Source organism: Xenopus tropicalis, chromosome 1 (genome assembly GCF_000004195.4).
Source record: "Xenopus tropicalis strain Nigerian chromosome 1, UCB_Xtro_10.0, whole genome shotgun sequence".
Lineage (NCBI taxonomy): Eukaryota > Metazoa > Chordata > Amphibia > Anura > Pipidae > Xenopus > Xenopus tropicalis.
Genome location: NC_030677.2, coordinates 68852238 through 68871228, shown reverse-complemented (window position 1 = coordinate 68871228; position 18991 = coordinate 68852238). Strand labels below are relative to the sequence as shown.

Sequence of the window (18991 nt, the reverse complement as noted above, 5' to 3'; positions counted from 1 at the left end):
AGTCTTGTTACCTGCAACTGCTGGACTCATTGCCCTATTATGTGCAGGACTTAGGGCCCTCTGCACCCTATTGCTCCATAGGTCCATGCTATATTTCCCTCTCTTTACTGTTCGATCGAAGCAACTATGTTCATTAAACACTTTACAAAATACAAGTCCTTTCACTGCATCATTAAGCAGTAGCCACCATCCTCCTTTTTAGGCTGAATGGTTATATGGCCTCTGCATTTCTGTGTCATTACCCATGAAATGCTTTTATGTATCTCTTTATGTTTCATTGCGTCCCAGTTTTCTCAGTGTATCCTATCTCACTCCTATTTTCTCCAAAAAGAAATATGTTGTAATCACAATGCGCCATCACTGTGAATTGCATTTTCAATATTTTACTTTGGATTTATGCCAAATTAGCAAACATCATACTGATATTTGTTTCTCTTCTTCCCAGTTGTAGTTTTGTTGATACCTTCTTTCATTTCGGCCCATCTTTACATTGATTAAATGAACTTGATACTTATTCCTGTGTGTATTTTGGACAGGGACAGTATTTCAATGCAGGGATGGCTTTGGGGCTTCCAAACTCAAATGGGCTCCTTGGATCTAGAACAAAAAATGTTGATGGTAACAGTACAAACAGTCCTCTGCATACATAAATACATACATACATACATAGATAAAGTGTGTCCTTCATGCAGCCCTACTGCTGTTAATAAACTACAATATTCAACTTCCCTCAAAGAGCCAAGGCCTGCTGGATGTGCTGGGAGATACAATATAAGCATAACTGAAGGGTCATAGGTTTGGACATTTCTGATTTACATTTTTTTCTGTCCATGTCAGGCTCCCTGCATTGCCGCCCTGGCCTATTTGTTGTCCAAATCTTGCCCTGTCTCCATTTCTTGTATCCCTACTAACATTCATCCTCCACTACTTATGTTTTGCATATAACTAAGGTCAACCCTTGCAAAATATTTTGTGGTCCTCACACTCCAAATGACCTCTCCTGCTGTGAAGAAGCTTTTCATAGCCATCATCCTGAAACCAGTAAAGCATATATTGATTGCGTTCTGGATTTAGGCTTTAATACCCCATTGCTCCCTTCTTCTTTAGAACGATGACATTTATGACTCTGGCAATAATGTGAAGGCAAAGTCATTTAAGTTTTATCAAAAACCAGGGTACTGCAGTTCATAGTTAATTTGTCCCCAGCAGACAATAAACCAGACAGAACTTTTTTCATTTTCCTTAACCCAAATAATCTTTTTGGTGAATAGTTTACCTTTATTCAACCTCTCACTGTATATCTGCGTCCTTGCTATTTGAAAGACCTCTGAACCAATTGCTGTAATATTGTTCATTGTATATTGCCGTTTTACGGGAAAGCTTGAAGCATAAACGAATGATTACTTCTGGGGGGTTTTTTTTCGCTTGACCCACACGTTTTTAATGGTTTTATGTGTTCTTGCTTTCCTTATGTTGATACCTTTAGAAATATCCTTTTGCTCCTTTGATGAGGCAGGTGACTAGTCACTTTACTAGAGGTGGCAAAATGTAGACACTGATTACTTTAAATGCTAAAGTTTAGGGGTTTTAACTGAAAAAAGAGAGCTTTAAGAGGGTGTCATCAGGTCAGCCACCTCAGAGAGGGCCAGATGTGCTCATGGAAGATCCCATAATTGATTGTTTTCTCCCACCATAAATTTGCATTTGGTGGCTCTCTATGTGCCTGATATAACTGCCTCCACTGAGAGAGGAGATCCACTGCCACATACAGGCAGGGAAAAGCTCTCTTAGTGCTTACACTGTAGGGCAATTTCAGTTGCCTCCACTACCAAATTTCCCTGTGCTTGCAGAACTCATTGTGTTTGTGAGCTTATGTTGCTCATTGCTTTTGTGGGCTTATGTTGCTAGCTACAAGTCAGCAATGGATATTGCAACTTCTGTCCAAGTAAGGGTTATTTTCTGGATGCTGTCTGAAGCGGTTTCCAGGTGACATTAGCCCATCTGGCTGCAACCATAAAAGTGGGTTATATGCAGTATTATTATGAAACTTTACATTTACAATCATATCATAAATAACTTTTTTGAAAACATTTGAGCCCATCTAAAGAAAGAATCCACTGATGAGAACATTATTTTGGAGGGAAAGCACTTTAGCATTATTTAACTTTTTTTGTTTTATGTAGAAGAACCACTCGGAGTGACATGACATGTCTTGAACCTTTAATAATTTCTTAATTTTGTACTAGAGATGGAATTTTGTACTGGAGAATGGAGAAGAATCAACCAGCAATTACTTGGGGGGTGCAAGAAGAAGCCAAAAGGAACAGAGGGAGGGAAGAAAGCAAGCTGAGGCTTGCATGACGTGTGCTTGAATGAGTTACCAGAAGCTCATGTGGGATCAGAGGCCTTAATGTAAATGAATAAGGCTTTTTAGTTTGTGCAGGTTAGGGGGTGGCCTAGTGACATATCCATCCCACACTTTGTATGACTTCAGCTTAAAAAGGCTCCCATTGGTAGTGAATGACTAGCCAGTATGCAGTCTGGTCTTTCCACCTGGTACCTATGTTTTGTTTTATTTAGCTAGATACAGATAAATTTGTTAAATGAGATCTCCCCAAAATATTTCAGACACAGGACAGAGCCTCAAACACTGAGATTCATGTAAGCACATAGGCGCAAAAGCAGGGACAGCAAAAACTTTTCCATTCAAGGGGATGTCCACCGAAACCTGATTTTTTTCTTTCCTTACTTATTAAAAAAAGATATAATTCTAAGACAATTCCTAATACATATTAATTCACAATTTTCAATGATTTGTAAATGAAATGCAGTTGAAAGCAGTTTCTCTCCATCCTTTACTGTTGCCTTCTCAGTTAGTCAGACTACAGAAACTGTATCAATAATCAGCACTCCTACAGTCAAGATTGGATGCCTTGTACACTTCTGTTATTCTCCTGTTTCACAGCTTATGCAAAACATGAAAGGCATTGTGGGAAAGGGAGTCTTGACTGGAGGAGAGGTGGCTATTGATAGTGTTGTACTAGTATGAGTGGTCAAGAATTAACTATCCCTGCAAGTTTAAAGATGTACAGATCTTAGAGATTTGTTCAACTAACAGAATGATAACTTATTAATGCAATTTGGCCCTCCTCAAGTGTAGTTATATCATACCCAATTCACTTAGTTGACCCCCTGGCAGCACAAAAATGGTTTTGTCTTTTGTGTTATGATATATTTTTTTAACAACTTTTATTTCTACCTCAAAACATAAATGTGGCTGTCTTAAGGCCAGGTGCACACAATGCATTTTCTCCATTAGTATTTTGTAGAAACGCAAACATATGCATTTTCTCCAAATCCACCCTGCACACCAATGCATTTTCCGACATGGGGCAGAAAAGAGAATAATCACAGCAAAAGCACCATTATCATTTCCCAATAAACAATGTAACTCAATTTTGCATGTGGCCTAGTACATCATACCCTACAGCCGGGGTCCATATGTGTGGAGCTCTCTCTTTACATATAATCAATTTGATTTACTTTCAGTGTTTCTTTTTGATTTTGGGCACTATATACACTGTAACTTAAGCTGATCATACATGTAAAGATCTGCTTGTTTGGTGAGGTCGCCAGACAAGTGTATCTTTCCCCAGTATGCCCACAATAGGGATGAAGGACATCAAGTTGAGGACTGCACCAATAAGCTGATGCCCTCCTCACCCCTATGGGATTTTTAAACCTGCACAATTGACATCTGCCCAATTTTCAACCAGATATTGCTCGGGTAGACCCACCTGAGGGTCCCATACCCCTGACCTAGAGCTGCTAGAAGAGTCTTGCCTTTCCTTATTACTGCTTTTATTCTAATTATTATTTAAATAATAGTCAGAATTTAAAGAGCACTTGTCAGAAATAAACATTTTTATAACTGATCTTTATAATTTTAAATGATTAGTTTTGAAGCTACAGACCATAAAAGCTGTGGAACAGCACTGATAAAACTACCTTTGCTCTTTCTTTGGAAGGGATTGGCAACACTTGCAGGCTGCACAAACAGGAAGTACACTCTGAATTAAGCATGCCTTCCCTCTCCTGCTTCATTTGCATTTCACTGATCTGATTCGCTGAATCTTGCCATCCAATGGTATCAAAGTTATGCAAATAAAGCAGGAGAGGAAAAGGTATGTTCAGTATTGTGTTCAGTGTGGGCTTCCACATTTGGCTGCCTGGGAAATCCCCTACAGAGAGAGCAAAGAGCAGAAATGTGTGAGTTTTAGCATCTCTGATCCTGGTCTATAGCTTCAAAACTAAACATTTTAAATATTAAAGATGATTTACTAAAATATTTTTTCTGTCAAGGGCTCTTCAAATTTGGACTATTGTCTGAAGGTAAACATCCCCTTTAATTGTCAAAGCATTCAAAATTAAGTATGACCACAAAAATGGTAACAATAGAAACATTTACTTTAACATGTTACAAAATATAAAATGTATATCCATATATAAAGAATATTTGTCAATAATCTCAAGGTGCTTAACAACCAAATGAAGTTTTGCATGAATCATACATAAAAATATATTTATATCACTTATAACAAAATGTTTCTGTAAACAAAAGAATATATAACTACTATTTTATCCTATTAATTACTGAATTCAAAGGATCACAGATATGTCATTTGAAACACAGCTATAAAGCTTTTAATTTTAATCTAATTTTAGAAACCATGTATCTTCTTAAGACAATGATAGGGATGTGCATCAGAATTATCCCCTTTATGTGACAGATTAAATAGGCACTCTCACACAGTCCAGTTCATGTTCTACACTGCTTTGCTCTGTGGCAGCCTTGAGCCCCAGGGGATCTTTAGTCTTTAAACTGAATGCTAAGGTGATATTTTGGGGGTTTCAGCGCCCTCTTGACATTAACAAAGTTTTAAATACACACTTTATGGCCAAAGGTACTCAGACAACCTTTAAGATTTATGGTATGGCACTCATATATAGTTTGAGTACTAAAGGTATAAATGCAATGGATAAATAAACAGTAAAATGAGTACAAACACCCAGCACCATCCTCACAGCAAAGTAATGTTGAAAAGCAAACAACAATATTACAGATGAAAACTTCCACTCCAACTATTTCCCAGCGTCACTTCTTGTAAGGAGATCATTTCAGTGATTTCTTCAGCTCTGTCAGATCTGGCCTTGTTAGCGAGAGACTGGCGCATATTTCATTGCACTCTGTATGCTGACAACTAAAGAAGTAGTCTATCCCTTTCTTTCCAAAGTTTATGCAGGTGGATACTCCCTTAGAACTGCTTTCCAAAGAATTATTTTGAACTGAATGGATCTGAGGATCTGTGAGATAAATTAGTGCTTCGCCTTTCTTGCTCTCTGTCACCCAACCTGTAACAGGAAAATAATCAGTTGACATCCAATTAAGGTAATTAAAGTACCTACATAATTCTGTTTCCCCCTAAACCATTATGAAAAATTAACAATAACCATGAGCGGTTATGGAAAAAATCATTTGTGGCACATACAGTAAGATGCATCAAGGGCATTTGTTTAATAAAGTTATGTGGAAGTCATTATAGGAGTCCTGTACACACAAAGTCCAATACAGCTGCTCAGAAAGCAATGAAGCAAGTAGTGTTACTGAACCTGGTGTGGAAATTTGGTAAATTTTTGCATGACTCAAAGGTACATGATTTTATACACAGTCTAAGCAACTATGATCCCTGGGGAACAGTAGAAAACAATCAATTAGCAAATGAGCCCTACTGTCCTGGTGCAAAATGCAAAAAACAGGCACAAACAGCCAACATTTTTGTACTTTTGCACCATGTCCCCCACATTTGTCACCCTAGTCGCAGGACTTTGCACAGGAATGCAAAGTTCTGTGTCTCCCACATGAGTCAGTGATATATTCATGAGGGGCACTTTACCCACTGGGTTTTTTCCTGGTATCCCGGCGGCCCAGTCTGACGCTGGGGGCAGGTTGGGGGTGAAAGGTTTGCATCCCCTATACTGCCATCTAATTTCTGCATTACTCAGTTGCCCATGTCAGTGGGTAGAGCCTCATAAATGCCATTTGCTTATGGAAGGTGTTAATCCAGTGCAAGGTGTAGCAATGCTCTGAAAACAAGTGTAGTTTAAATAAACATGATTTTTGCACCCTTTGTGCTCTTGCACTTGTGCTTGGGGCCACAATAAATGAGACCTAGTTTATTTAAATTTAGACAGATAAAATATGTCATAATTGAAAGGGATGCAATTTGCATACCAATGATAAAAACATCAAACATATAAATTCTAGGGGTAGTATTAGACCCTAAAGAAAGAGTAAGGTTTCCAGTACCATTTAACCACCACCCTCTCATAAACATTGCAGTGTGTCGTCAGTAACAAAATACTGACACAGGAAAAACTCTAAGTGGGTATTATCATTAAAAAGTCCACAGTGTAAACTAGATCTAGTATCTCATAGCAACCATCAAAACAGCAAGTAGAACCTATTAGCCTTCTGTTTAAAAGCAAAACTTTGATTGGGTCTTATGGTTTGCTAGATCTGGTATAAACTTTATGCACATTATTAAATTACCCCAGTTTGCCTCTGCGTGCATTGTCTTGCAGCTATATCTGGTCCCTCTGCTGAGAGCCCCTGAGCCCAGCATATACTTTGTTTGTAATGCAGAACCATATGACCCTGGCATAATTAAAACCAGTTTTACAATTATTCTTGAGGACAATGTTAAAGTAAAAGCAGTAGTTTGAGCTCCAGCTTTAAGTGTTATTATAAAAGTCTGTTACAGTGCAACTATTGGCCATGCTAAATTGCCAGCAACTAATGTATGAAAACAAGCACGGCAAACTTTAAAGACAAGGGACAGGGCAAATCAATAGGCAATACTCAGTGAGGGGTGAAATGCTACATAAGTCAGAAATTATACTACTATTCCTCCAATTGTTTTTCTTAAAAATAGATATTACTGTACTTGTCTTAAAACTTAAACTTAAAAATATGACATAAAAGAAATGTACACAATTTACCTTGCAAATCAACAACAATGTCTGAGTGATCTGAAAACTCATAGGTGAAATGTCCAAATGCTAAGCCATACTTTGTCGCCTCATACTGCGTTTTAACAGCTTGTGCATTATTAGATAATTTTACAAACTCCCCAAGAATGTACGGCTCCACGCTCACACATCCTTTAATGCACTTGTCTTCCAGTATCTGAGAGAACACAATAAGAAAAATGTCAGCAATGAAAAACGATTTCATATTCACAATATTTCCGATACAGAAATGTGTGCTGAATTTGAACAAATACTGCCCTATGACATGCATTGTGCTATTTGAACACAATATATATGGGGGTACATTTTGAATTATTCAGTCTTTCAGCATATGTTTGTATAATACAGACGTCTATGACATCTCATATAGGAAAAGTAACCTATGAAAAGGTCTTATTTACTAAGCTCAGGGCAGGATGCACAGCAAAAACTACAGACACGTGCCTTGTTATATAAGTTTGCATCCTGCTCCTTGGTATATACCTGCAGGCACATCTCCTTGGCTGAGGGCACGTGTAGGTAACTTCTATTGTGCCCCCTATATTGCACGGCAGATGCAGAATTTAGTGTGACCCTGTACTTAACACTTAAATTGTTGCAATATAACCCTTAAATGAGAGGTATACAACAATTTTAAAAATGGGGCCATGTTTAATTAATTTATATAAACCCCAAGCAAAAGCTTGATCTGCCTACTCTAAGCTGTCTGAGTTGTCATATGTAAGACATGTCATATATCAAAAGAAGCTTGTTGCATTTAATACACCCACTGGGGGCATATACGTGCAAGCTCAAAACGAAGAGCATGAATGCATAAGGACCTTCTGGTTTTCTAGCAAATTAGTAACAAATATACTGTAACAACTTTGTAACACTAGGATGGTGTATCTAAGGTCTTACCAGAAGTATAAAGGAAGGTATATAAAATATTTGGGTTAGAATGTTTAACTCATACAGCCTTTTGTTAAATTCTGTCACGTAGTACTGAGCAGTCATTTGTCGCTCAACATCACTGAAGTGGTATAGAAGTTCTTTTGGTTTTTTGTACTCTTTCCCAACATATCTAAAAGACAGATAATTGTGATAATCACCATCCCTTCATGGTATATCATTATTATTATTACACATATTTATACAATGTCAACATATTCCACAGTGTTTAACAATAAATAGGTGTATACACTAAACATACAAACAACCAGTAACCAAGAGGCAAAGAAGGCCCTCCCTAAAATTATTATTTATCATTATTGTATCTCAGGAATCGTACTTTATGTACTGTTTTTAGCTGACAGTTGAAGTAAACCAGCAAATGTATTACATATTAATAAATGTATACAAAAGATACTACTGATTTAGTCAACTGGCTATGTAATAACTGTGATTTTAGAATTCTTTTTCCCCCGAGATTCCTAAATCATTTTAGGGAGAAAAGCTGCCTATATAATATTGTAACAGTAACAAGAAGAATTCACCAAAATTGACCCCTATAATTGTTAGACATCCTTTGTGTGGCACACAGGTTATGTTGTCTGCCACTGTTGGAATGGCAAAAATGTGCATTTCTGTAAATACATACGCAAGTAAAAATACATGTGCATGCTCATATTATAAATATATATATTTCCCTGTGTGTGGTGACAAAACATTTCATGTGCCACTTCCCCTATATGGCTAAAGACAGTATATATTCTATTACTGAGAGTAATAGAGAGTAAAAATATTACCGTGCTAAAGTCTCATCTTGGTGCAGAAAGTGTATCCAAAAAGCATTTCTCTGTTTGCCTGGTTTGGTCACTGCCACGTTGTCCCCACAGTGCACCACTGTTTCCTGAGCTGTCCACAGCCCAGATTTCTTTGAGAATTTAAGGAGCAAGGCATCTATACAAGATAAGGAAATATTCAAACAGTTGTTCACCTTCAGTTTTAAACTGTGACAAATCTGTCCAAACACCATCAGACCATACAGAATGAACTATTGAAATGCATGGGGTGTGTATTTTTAAGTGATTGCATGGTGCAAAGGTGCCAGGCAAATGTGCCACAGACCAGATGTGCAACTACAAGATATATTGCAAGCCAACCAACCAACTTAGTGATGCCACGTATTAAAGCAGCCTTTGTGTATATACAGAATGATAACTACAGACCTATTAGACCCTTAGCAGCCTTAGCATGAGTTTATTACAGAGCACTCTTGCACCTTGTGTCCCCTGGTGCTCCTTTTTTAAAGGGCTGTGCCCATTTCATACTCATGTGCCATTTCACCCGTGCCAGGCAGCCTTACATATACAGATAAGTGCCCTGCAAGCTAAGCCAGTGACACCTTTCTAAAAGCTAAGTAAAGAAGGACACAATCATTATTCATTATTAATAATTATAATAAAAAATTGTGTTATTGTTTAATTTTTCATTAAGAAGCAATAAGGCAAGGCCACAATAAAAAATGCAAATATTTTAATTATGTGTTTCTAAGAGTAAATGGAAGACATGCTAAAATAGTTATTTCTGAATAATGGATTCAGTTAAAACTGGAGAGTGCTTGTAATGGTTTTCTACCCAGGGGTTCTAAGAAGTGTGAAATTTGTCTTTTCAGTTTTCCCGAAGAATGAGCCCTCAGCAGCTGTTGCCTATTAAAAATTCAGACATAGGAAGTCTTTGGCAAAGCACAGCTGAATGAGATCCTATTTGATGCTACAGCTAACTAGTAAAGCAAACATTATGTACCATAAAAAGAACTGGACAATAGACTGATCAATACTAGCAACGGGATTTGGCTTACTATATTCTAATTATGGAAATGGGGGACTGTCATTAATAATCACAAGAAGGCCCTATGATAAACATACCTGCAACATATAATCACATTTTGCTCAAAAATGTTAACTCTAAAGGTAATTTGGCTACGATAACTTTGAAATGCTTTCCTACATTTGCTTATTTTTTCATGGTACAGGTATCGGACCCCTTATCCGGAAACCCATTATCCAGAAAGCTCCGAATTACGGAAAGCCCGTCTCCCATAGACTCCATTTTAACCAAATAATTCACAATTTTAAAACTGATTTCCTTTTTCTCTGTAATAATAAAACAGTACCTTGTAATTGTTCCCAACTAAGATATAAATAATCCTTATTAGATGCAAAACAATCCTATTGGGGTTAATTAATGTTTTATTGATTTTTTAGTAGACTTTAGGTATGGAGATCCAAATTACGGAAAGACCCCTTATCCGGAATACCCTTGGTCCCGAGCGTTCTGGATAACGGGTCCTATACCTGTATTAACATATAAATAGTTTACAAAACAATTGCCAATGGGGGTTATTTACTAATTTCAGGACGGTGCAAAGTGCAAAAAAGCAAGTGCAATCTGCACTTGCTCCCTGCCCTGCACTCCTCTGTATTTCCACATCTCCCTAGGAATACAGCACCACAACTGTGTTCAACAGTTACGGTTTATGAGAGTCAGGCAGGGAGAGCATTAAGTGCTACTATACTTGCAGTGCAGGTAATTGTAGGAACAATGAAACCACAAATTATCATTTAAACAACTTAAATTATAATCTTGATATAAAGATAAAGGGTCATTTATTTACCCAAGTGTTGTAGGCAAAGTGCAATTATGAATGCTAATTGCCATGTTTCTTTAATTTCATAAAAAACAGGTTTGTATAGACATCTGTTAACCGCTTACCCCTTAATATGGTGGGTCCAGGTGCTCGAGCCCCAGACCTTTAACATTGGCAGCCAACTTTGGGCAAATTAGTGGAAATTTGCCCTAAATTGGCTGCCATGGTTCCAGCATAATTGTGGTCACCAGTTATGTATTGTGAATGGCACAATAGCACTGGGTGCATCAAAATGTGCGCCATTGCACTCATGCTGCCATTCGAGATGGTGGATGGTGTCATATCTTGTGCTCGGCATCAAAATTATGCCTTAACCTGATTCTTTAGATTGTCAACCAAAGTGGAAACCCTGAAGCTACTGTCATTTTCGAGGTGGCAGAAGCTCCAAGGTGCCACAGCATCATTTGGGATGTATCATTCAAACGGACTTTTGGTGGAACATTTGTCCTTGGAGCCACAATCTGCACATAACACAAGTACCTTTGAATAAATGTGGTCATTTTGTGCGACAAGTGCAATATTTTATGTTCAACTACATCTGCAGTGTAAGTGAGCCCTAATAACTGACAAATGGATAGACATCTGATTCCAACAGCTGTCATTAGATGTGACTACCACTGTAGCAATCAGTGACCTTATATATTGTACATATACAAATACCTGTATAATTACTTTATACAGTAACAATATAATTTAATTGATAATGCGTACTACTGAAATCTTTATTGTATAGATTTTGCCCTAAACTAAACAAAACTGTTCACCCTGGTGACAGACAATCTCTCATTACTCACCATATGCTTGGTTGAGATGAGTAAAGCTGAATACCCCAGTGTCCTCCAGTCTTTCCATGAGCCAGTCATGTTCTACACCTGCAAGGAATTTCTCATACTCTGTATCATCTAATAGGCATGCTTGCTCTGTATGCTTGGCATGTAGAAAAACATAAGAACTTGAACTAGAATTAAGCCAAGACATTGACTCAGATGAATGTCTTGAAAATTGTGATGTTTTCCAAGAGTTGGATCCATGGCTGCTGTTTAGACTGTTATTTTCCCCTTCTTCTGTGGACTCACATGCATAGTCAAGGCTTATGGGAGAATCTGTTGACTTTGCACTGCTTTTACTCTTCTGTAGAAGGAGAGATCTTTTTGAAGATGAGCTATCTGTAGAAATTTGTTGTTGAAGAACATGTGTTTTCTTCTCATCCTTGGTATCTGTTGCTTGGTCTGTATCAAAAGATCTTCCTTCAGAGGATGAGCCAGAGTGCTTAGATCTAAAGATATTTCCAAGATTAGATGAACGTGGAGATAAATTAAATGTCGACTCAGGAATAACAATAGCCCTATCCTCTGTGTCATCTTTGGTTTCACCCTCAGGGTCTACTGTTGTATCTGACAATTTTCTACCTACTATATTTTTAAATACCTGCTCTTCTTTAGCAGCATCACCTATACTGCTGACGTCATGAGTTGCAGATTCAGTTTCGGCTAAGTAGTCAATCATTTCAAAGGGTTCACTGCCAGCAGACTGATCATTGCCATTGGCCACAAAACGACTAGAAGCTTCATGGCCAAGAGACAGACATTCTGTCTGACATCCGGAATTTAAACTAGTTTCTGTAGCAGAACACATTTTATCAATTTGATTATTAATAGAGGTGGAAATCGGAATATTCTGGGGTAGGGCCTCCTGCTTCTCTTCAATAGAGAGATTCTGAAAACTTCTATTTGCAAAGTCATTGTTTTCTTGGGATTCCCCTGGCATAGGTGGTTCAGCTACAGCAAAATCATGGTCCATGTTTTCTTTGCTTGGATTACAATCATTAGACAGTTTGTTTTCATTGTCATTACTGACTGATTCCCAGCTGGAAGATGTGTTTGACAGGTTGCACCAAGAGTTTGAAGAGCTAGAACTATGGCTCACACAAAATAAATTTGTTCTTCTTTTGCCTTCATCAGAATTAAAGCTGACTGCATTGGAACGGATGAGTCTATTCCTCCTTTGCAATGAACCTGACTGCAAAGAGTCATTGTCTTCAGAGATGTTGTCAGCTGTACTTAAAGTGTCAAGCGTTTTTAAGACAGTAATGCAAGCTCCTGATTTTACTTTAGGTTCCATGGCCTTGTGGTTTGTGCATGTACTCTCCAACACTTGACACACAGAGTTATGATGACGAGAATACATGTCCAGAACCCTTTTAAAACCTACCTTTCCATTAACTACTGGTTTTGTCATACATTCCCAGTATTTCTGGGGCACATAACAGTTTTCATCAAATTTTGGAAATGTCTGTACATTTAGTAACTCCCTAACAGAAAAAACTAAATACATTATATCACCAGCAAGATTCCCTTTGTCTTGTTTTTCAGACAATCGACTGTAATTTGCCAGTTTTTCTACTGCCTCTCTACATAGTTGACTTGCATGTTCATATCTAACATTCTCATTGTGAAGCCACTTGTGCACATTTGCAAGGCAAAATGCTGATTTCACAAAGCAATGCAGCTCTTGTTTGCTTGTAACTTTGTCTCCTTCTTTCTTTGTGAGTAGACCAATCTCAAAAGCCTCTTTTGCCTCTGTGAGATACTGTGGTTTAAGCTCCATTGGACAATCCTTTGAGAGACTGTAAGATAAAAGACAGGTGCCCCGAATGTTCTAAAAATTGGATAAAATAGCAATAATTAGAATATAATGCAATAATAAGTTATTGTATATGAGACACAGTAGGAAAGAGGTCCCTGCCCCGTAGAGCTTACAATCTAAGTATAGTTACCTTGGAACCACTATTATTTTTTTGCTTCAGATTTAATAATAGAAAGGTTATTGAGCTTTGTGTTGTGTGTAAGGTGTTGCATGGCTGTATATCGAGTGATAGTTTGTTGATCCAGGTAGGAATCTGATTTCCACCCTATAATTCAACTGGCCAAATACTCATTAGGTGCTTTGTTTTTCTTCCTTTGGATCATTATTTACAAGTTAATATGAAGATCAGCTTCACTGGTTTGTGTCTTTTATTCATCCTGTATACTTCTTACTATATGGAATGTTTAAAGACCATTTTACAAATGTCAAGCATGCTTGACAAAGGGGTTGCTTTGCCCCGAAACGTTGCACTTCCGTAATAAAGTATCTAAAGGGCTAGTCCCGTCTGTAGCTCTTGAGTGCCATTGCTTTTTTCTATTTCAATTCCATACTAAGCCATACAGATGAAGCTAATGTTGCACCTAATAATGTTTTATGACTTTAAACAGTCCACCAGTTGGCGCTTTCAGCCTTCACTTGCAGAACTGTTACTTCAATAGCACAAATAATATTTACCAGATTGATGAGCACAAAGAGAGGAGTGTACAGACTAAAGGTAGCAGCTAGCTTGCATGATTCTGCAGCCGAGAGTAACTGGTGATCAAATTCTTCTAGCGAACTCTGCAAGACAAAATGTTCAAACTAGGAGTTCTGCCTCAAACACAATAAGCAGTAAGACAGAAAACAAAACTCTGTTACAGTACCAACATAGTAACAGAAATATGACCTGTTAAGCACACAACCATAAGGCTGAAAACTGGTGAAAAAGAGTTGTAGGGTAGCAAATATCACATATCTGTGTACAATGGCAAAGAAAACAAACTTATTGCCTTCCATTCACTTTTACAAATCATTTTAAAAATTAAAGTTTCTACTTTTTATGGGAACATCCTTTGCTCCATATAGTCATATACAAATAATTAGTAAAACAGATTTAAAGGGGCAGTATACACTTTGTTCAACATGCGTTTAATGAATATAGGGCTCATTTATGATAATAAAGGAGAAATGGGGATAATGATCGGCAAACAAAAGTACCTACCAAGCAAACGTGACTACTCATTTTGAACCTTTGGTAATCTTCCTTACTCATTGAAATAAAGATGTCTGCTAAAATACCCAAGGAGGTGGAAATTCCCTGAATTCAAAAGAAATAGAGAAAAAGCTAAAATATATATTGAGAAACACATGAACTAGTGTAGCAGCCATATTGAGACTGTAGAGGTTCCCATATAACCAGTGATAAAAAGTTAGGACCACCATATGGGGTTTACCTGGATAAAGTATTGTGGCTTGGCCATTTTACAATCATAAAATCATTACTAAAAACTGTCTTTCTTTACCAGGGGACCAGGATTTAAAAAAAAAAAAAAAAAACACATTTTTTTAAATTACTAATAAACCAGGGGACCAGGGAATATGAAATGATCAATCCCCCCCTTTTTTGTATGTTTAAAGCAAATTTGGCCAGATCCGTTGCATTCCATTATACTTTAATTTAGTTTAGTTACCAGTCAAAAGTCTGGGACACTATGTGAGTGCACAGTGCAAAAGTGCAGGAACTTTATTCAGTTTACAAACCTGTGCCTCTGCATGCTCCCAGCATCTTCTGCCTAGTGCCAATATGCTGCTTCAGCCCGCTTTGATGAATTGCATGGAAAATTTAAAGTGCATGGAACATGGATGTAAGTGAGCCCCTGAATAAACAACTAACTATGTACAATTCCCTGCACCGAATAAATCTCACACTAACCCTGTTTATAGTCCAGTGTACAATGGTATGCAAGTAAAGGTCCCCATATACTATAACAGTGCTGTCCAACTTCTGTTGTACCGAGGGCCGGAATTTTTCCGACCTACGTGGTGGAGGGCCGATAATGGAAGCCAGTTTTGACCACTCCCCTTTTTGAAACCGCACCCACTTGAAACCACACCCATGTTATCACATGACCATACCCATATTAATGGTTGTAGGACAGCAAAAACCTGCCATACTCTGCCTGCCCTACCCTGCCTGTGTGTGCCATACTCTGCCTGCCCTACCCTGCCTGTGTGTGCCATACTCTGCCTTCCCTACCCTGCCTGTGTGTGCCATACTCTGCCTTCCCTACCCTGCCTGCGTGTGCCATACTTTCACTGTGTGTGCCATTCTTGGCTGGTTTGTGCCATACTTGGCCTGTGTGTGCCATACTCTGCCTGCCCTATCCTGCCTGTGTGTGCCATACTCTGCCTTCCCTACCCTGCCTGTGTGTGCCATACTCTGCTTGCCCTATGATGCCTGTGTGTATGGCACACACAGGCAGCCTACAGTGACACAATGCTGGCACTGCTCCTACAGTCTGCACAATAACTATATATTTAAAAACTTTTTAATTGCAGTACCACCTCAGTATATGTTCTTTTTGTAGTGTGCAGGGATTATTTGTGGGTTTCTACTGCTCCTGAGGTGTGAACAGGGGAACAATGGGGGTGATTACAGCCTGAGCCTGAGGTGTGAACACTGCAGGGGGTGAACAATGCAGAGATTAAAAGGTGTGAACAACACAGGGGATTACATATTTAAACAATACAGCCTGATTACAGCCTGAATCTGAGGTGAGAGCATGCAGGGGGGGGCAGTTAATCACAGTACTGATACCATTTAATGCTTACTCAAAGGTAAGCCATCAAAGCAGCCAGATAGGTGGGGGGCCACACAGAGGGGGGTCGCGGGCCGCATGCGGCCCGCGGGCCGCCAGTTGGACAGCACTGTACTATAAGATCCGCTCGATTGGCAATGTCGCCAAGCGAGCGGATCTTCACCCAATACGGGTGGCTACGGGTGGGCGATATCGGGTAGCAAGTAGCTTAAAAAAAAATAATCCGATCGTTTGGCCCTGGGGCCAAACGATCGGATTACATTTGCGGCCATGGGGCAGTCGGTTCGGGGACTGCATCAACGAGCCGATGCGGTCCCCGATCCAACTGGATTTTCTAACCTGGCCGATCGAGATCTGGCCAATTTCAGGCCAGATATCGGTCGGCCAGGCCGCTCGGTTCTGCCCATACACGGGCCAATTAGCTGACGAATCGGTCCAAGGGACCGATATCGGCAGCTATAATCAGCCCATGTATGGGGACCTTTACACAAGTTGCAAATTATGTGCAATTTACCAAACAGACTCTAATTTGCACCTGAATTGTTCTTTGGTAAAAAATTTGATTTGTGATATAAATTATTTTGTGCTTTGTGCTACTTTAGTAAATGAGTGCTAGAGGCCAATAAATGACTGTGCTCCAAAGATTACTGAAATGTATATGTTTGTATGTGTTTTACAGAATTAGCATGATATTTATCATAAGCAATGCTAGTGCAATCATTCTGTTACTCCTGACTGGTTAGGGTGAAAATGGTGCTCAAAGACCTTTCCTAAAACACCTACACCGACACACATAATAGCTTAAAGGGAAGGGCTTTTTGTCCTTAATGCAAAGGAAAGGTTTAAAAGAAAGACTTCCCTTGTGCATCCAAAGCATCCCTTCCAGACTATAATAATTGATCAATTACTTAAAACAGTAATCAGCGCACCTCGTTAAACTTCAAGCTAAAACTTCCTCTTAAGGCTCACTGCATCTCATTATGAGTGTGGTGTTAAGATCCATATGATTGCCCCAGTGGCTGCTCTGTCATTAAATCATTTGCTTTTGTGCCCTACTGTAAAACTATCACAGATTATAGAGGTGGGGAAAACACAGCAAACTTCTCCCACCTTCTGATGTTTATCTCAAGAGCAAGTCTAAACACACTGCCTCTCCATTCAGCAACATCAATCACAAGCAGATCTCTTTTCAGGGAAAATAAAAAAGAAAATTAAATTATACCTTTTTGTCTGGGATAGGCAGCTCAGAGAAGCCAACAATGGAGGCCCAGATCAACTCAGCTGCTTCATACCACATGCCTGAAAATGCAGCAAGTACAAAGGGTTTGTTTAAATCACAATGAGGCTGCAGCTTTGCACAAGTGTAAGTGCTAGCTTTTGGGGGATTTGTTTAAAGGGATTTCTTCTTGGATGGGAACACGGCAAATATGGCTTTATTCTGTTGAAAATCACATTACCCATGCCATAGACCTGACTGAGAAATTGGTGGAATCACAAAAAAATAATTGAATAAAGAATACGTTTATTTGTACATATTTGAATATGAAAAGATGAAAAGTAAAGTGACATAAAAAAATAAACACAAACTAACATGAGCTCACAGACTTGATAATAAGATGACAAATTTGCACCATTATCAGCCAAAATACCAGAGCCAGGCCAAGTAGCATTGGCTACTTAGTAATACTACTTGGCCTTGCACCCTGCCTGCCTACCAGACACCTCCTCCTCACCACCACTTGGTCCACACATGGTCCCTGGCCATCTCAGTGCATTGTGCCTGAGTCTGAGCTTTCAGAAAGAGCCAACGCTGCACAATAGAACTGCTTTCAGATAACCTATTGTCCCAGCCGGACTTGGATTTCTTACTATTGAGTGCTATTCTCATATCTTCTAGGAGCTGCTATTTTGCTACCTTCCTATTGTTCTGCTGATCGGCTGCTGAGGAGGGAAAGGAAGGGGAGTGATATCATAACTTGCAGCTCAGCAGTAAAGTGTGACTGAAGTTTATCAGTGCACATGTCACATGGCTGTGGCACCCTGGGAAATGAAGACTATGGCACCATGTGAACTTTAAAAATCTGTTTGTGTTTTTAAAAAACGGATTTCAATGCAGGATTCTGCTGGAGGAGTTCTAACTGATGCATTTTGAAAAAACATATTTTCCCATTACAGTATTACTTTAAGAACAAAAGACAATTTATCTACTTTATGGAACTTACCTAATTTCTGCAAGATTTGCCCTCGGATCTGAATGCACACAGACTGAACAAGAACTTTATCATTTTGATTTGTATATTGCCAAGAACCTACAGATAGTTAAAGATAAAATAATGATATATGAGTTTGTATAAATATTTATGCTCTTGTGTGTGTGTTTGTGTGTACATATGCGTGTTTAAACGAATTTGTACTTTCAATATGATTAAAAAATTCTCCCTTTTCAAGACATTAAGGAGAAATATAAACTATTAAATGCACAATACAGATACAACTCTATGTTGTTTTCTTAAGGGAGCACATCTATTCCTGTATTAACATACTTTGAATTACTATGTGACAAACTGAGGGCCAACAGACATCTGATCACACGTTAATGCAATGGTTCCTCTGCTGGAAACACATATTTGTTCCAACCATACATGATTATATGGGAGGTGAATTTATTCACCTTATTGTAACAGTACAGGACTGGGCTAGGAAGGTTTTATTACTGAAAACCACAACAGAAAGCATATACAACAGATTCAAATGGTACTGTATTCCAGTCAGAATCACCAACCTCTCTTCCATCCCCCTTTGTTTTGAAGGTTGGGGAGAGAAGGAT

General features: G+C 38.6%; 1 protein-coding gene across 3 annotated transcripts in view; it reads right to left on the bottom strand.

Annotated features, from left to right (window-relative positions):
- Positions 1 to 4444: 4444 nt before the first annotated feature.
- alpk1 (alpha kinase 1) overlaps positions 4445 to 18991 on the bottom strand; it is a 99868-nt gene continuing 85321 nt past the window's right edge. For 2 of the 3 annotated variants that reach the window (XM_031895381.1, XM_031895346.1), the window contains exons 6-14: positions 18387 to 18473; positions 17387 to 17463; positions 14568 to 14663; positions 14042 to 14146; positions 11515 to 13378; positions 8817 to 8970; positions 7990 to 8152; positions 7060 to 7246; positions 4445 to 5412 (exon numbers count right to left, since the gene is read on the bottom strand). In XM_031895381.1, coding sequence (XP_031751241.1) covers positions 5174 to 5412; positions 7060 to 7246; positions 7990 to 8152; positions 8817 to 8970; positions 11515 to 13378; positions 14042 to 14146; positions 14568 to 14663; positions 17387 to 17463; positions 18387 to 18473 — 2972 coding nt within the window. In that variant the 3' untranslated portion in view covers positions 4445 to 5173. 3 annotated transcript variants of the gene reach the window in all.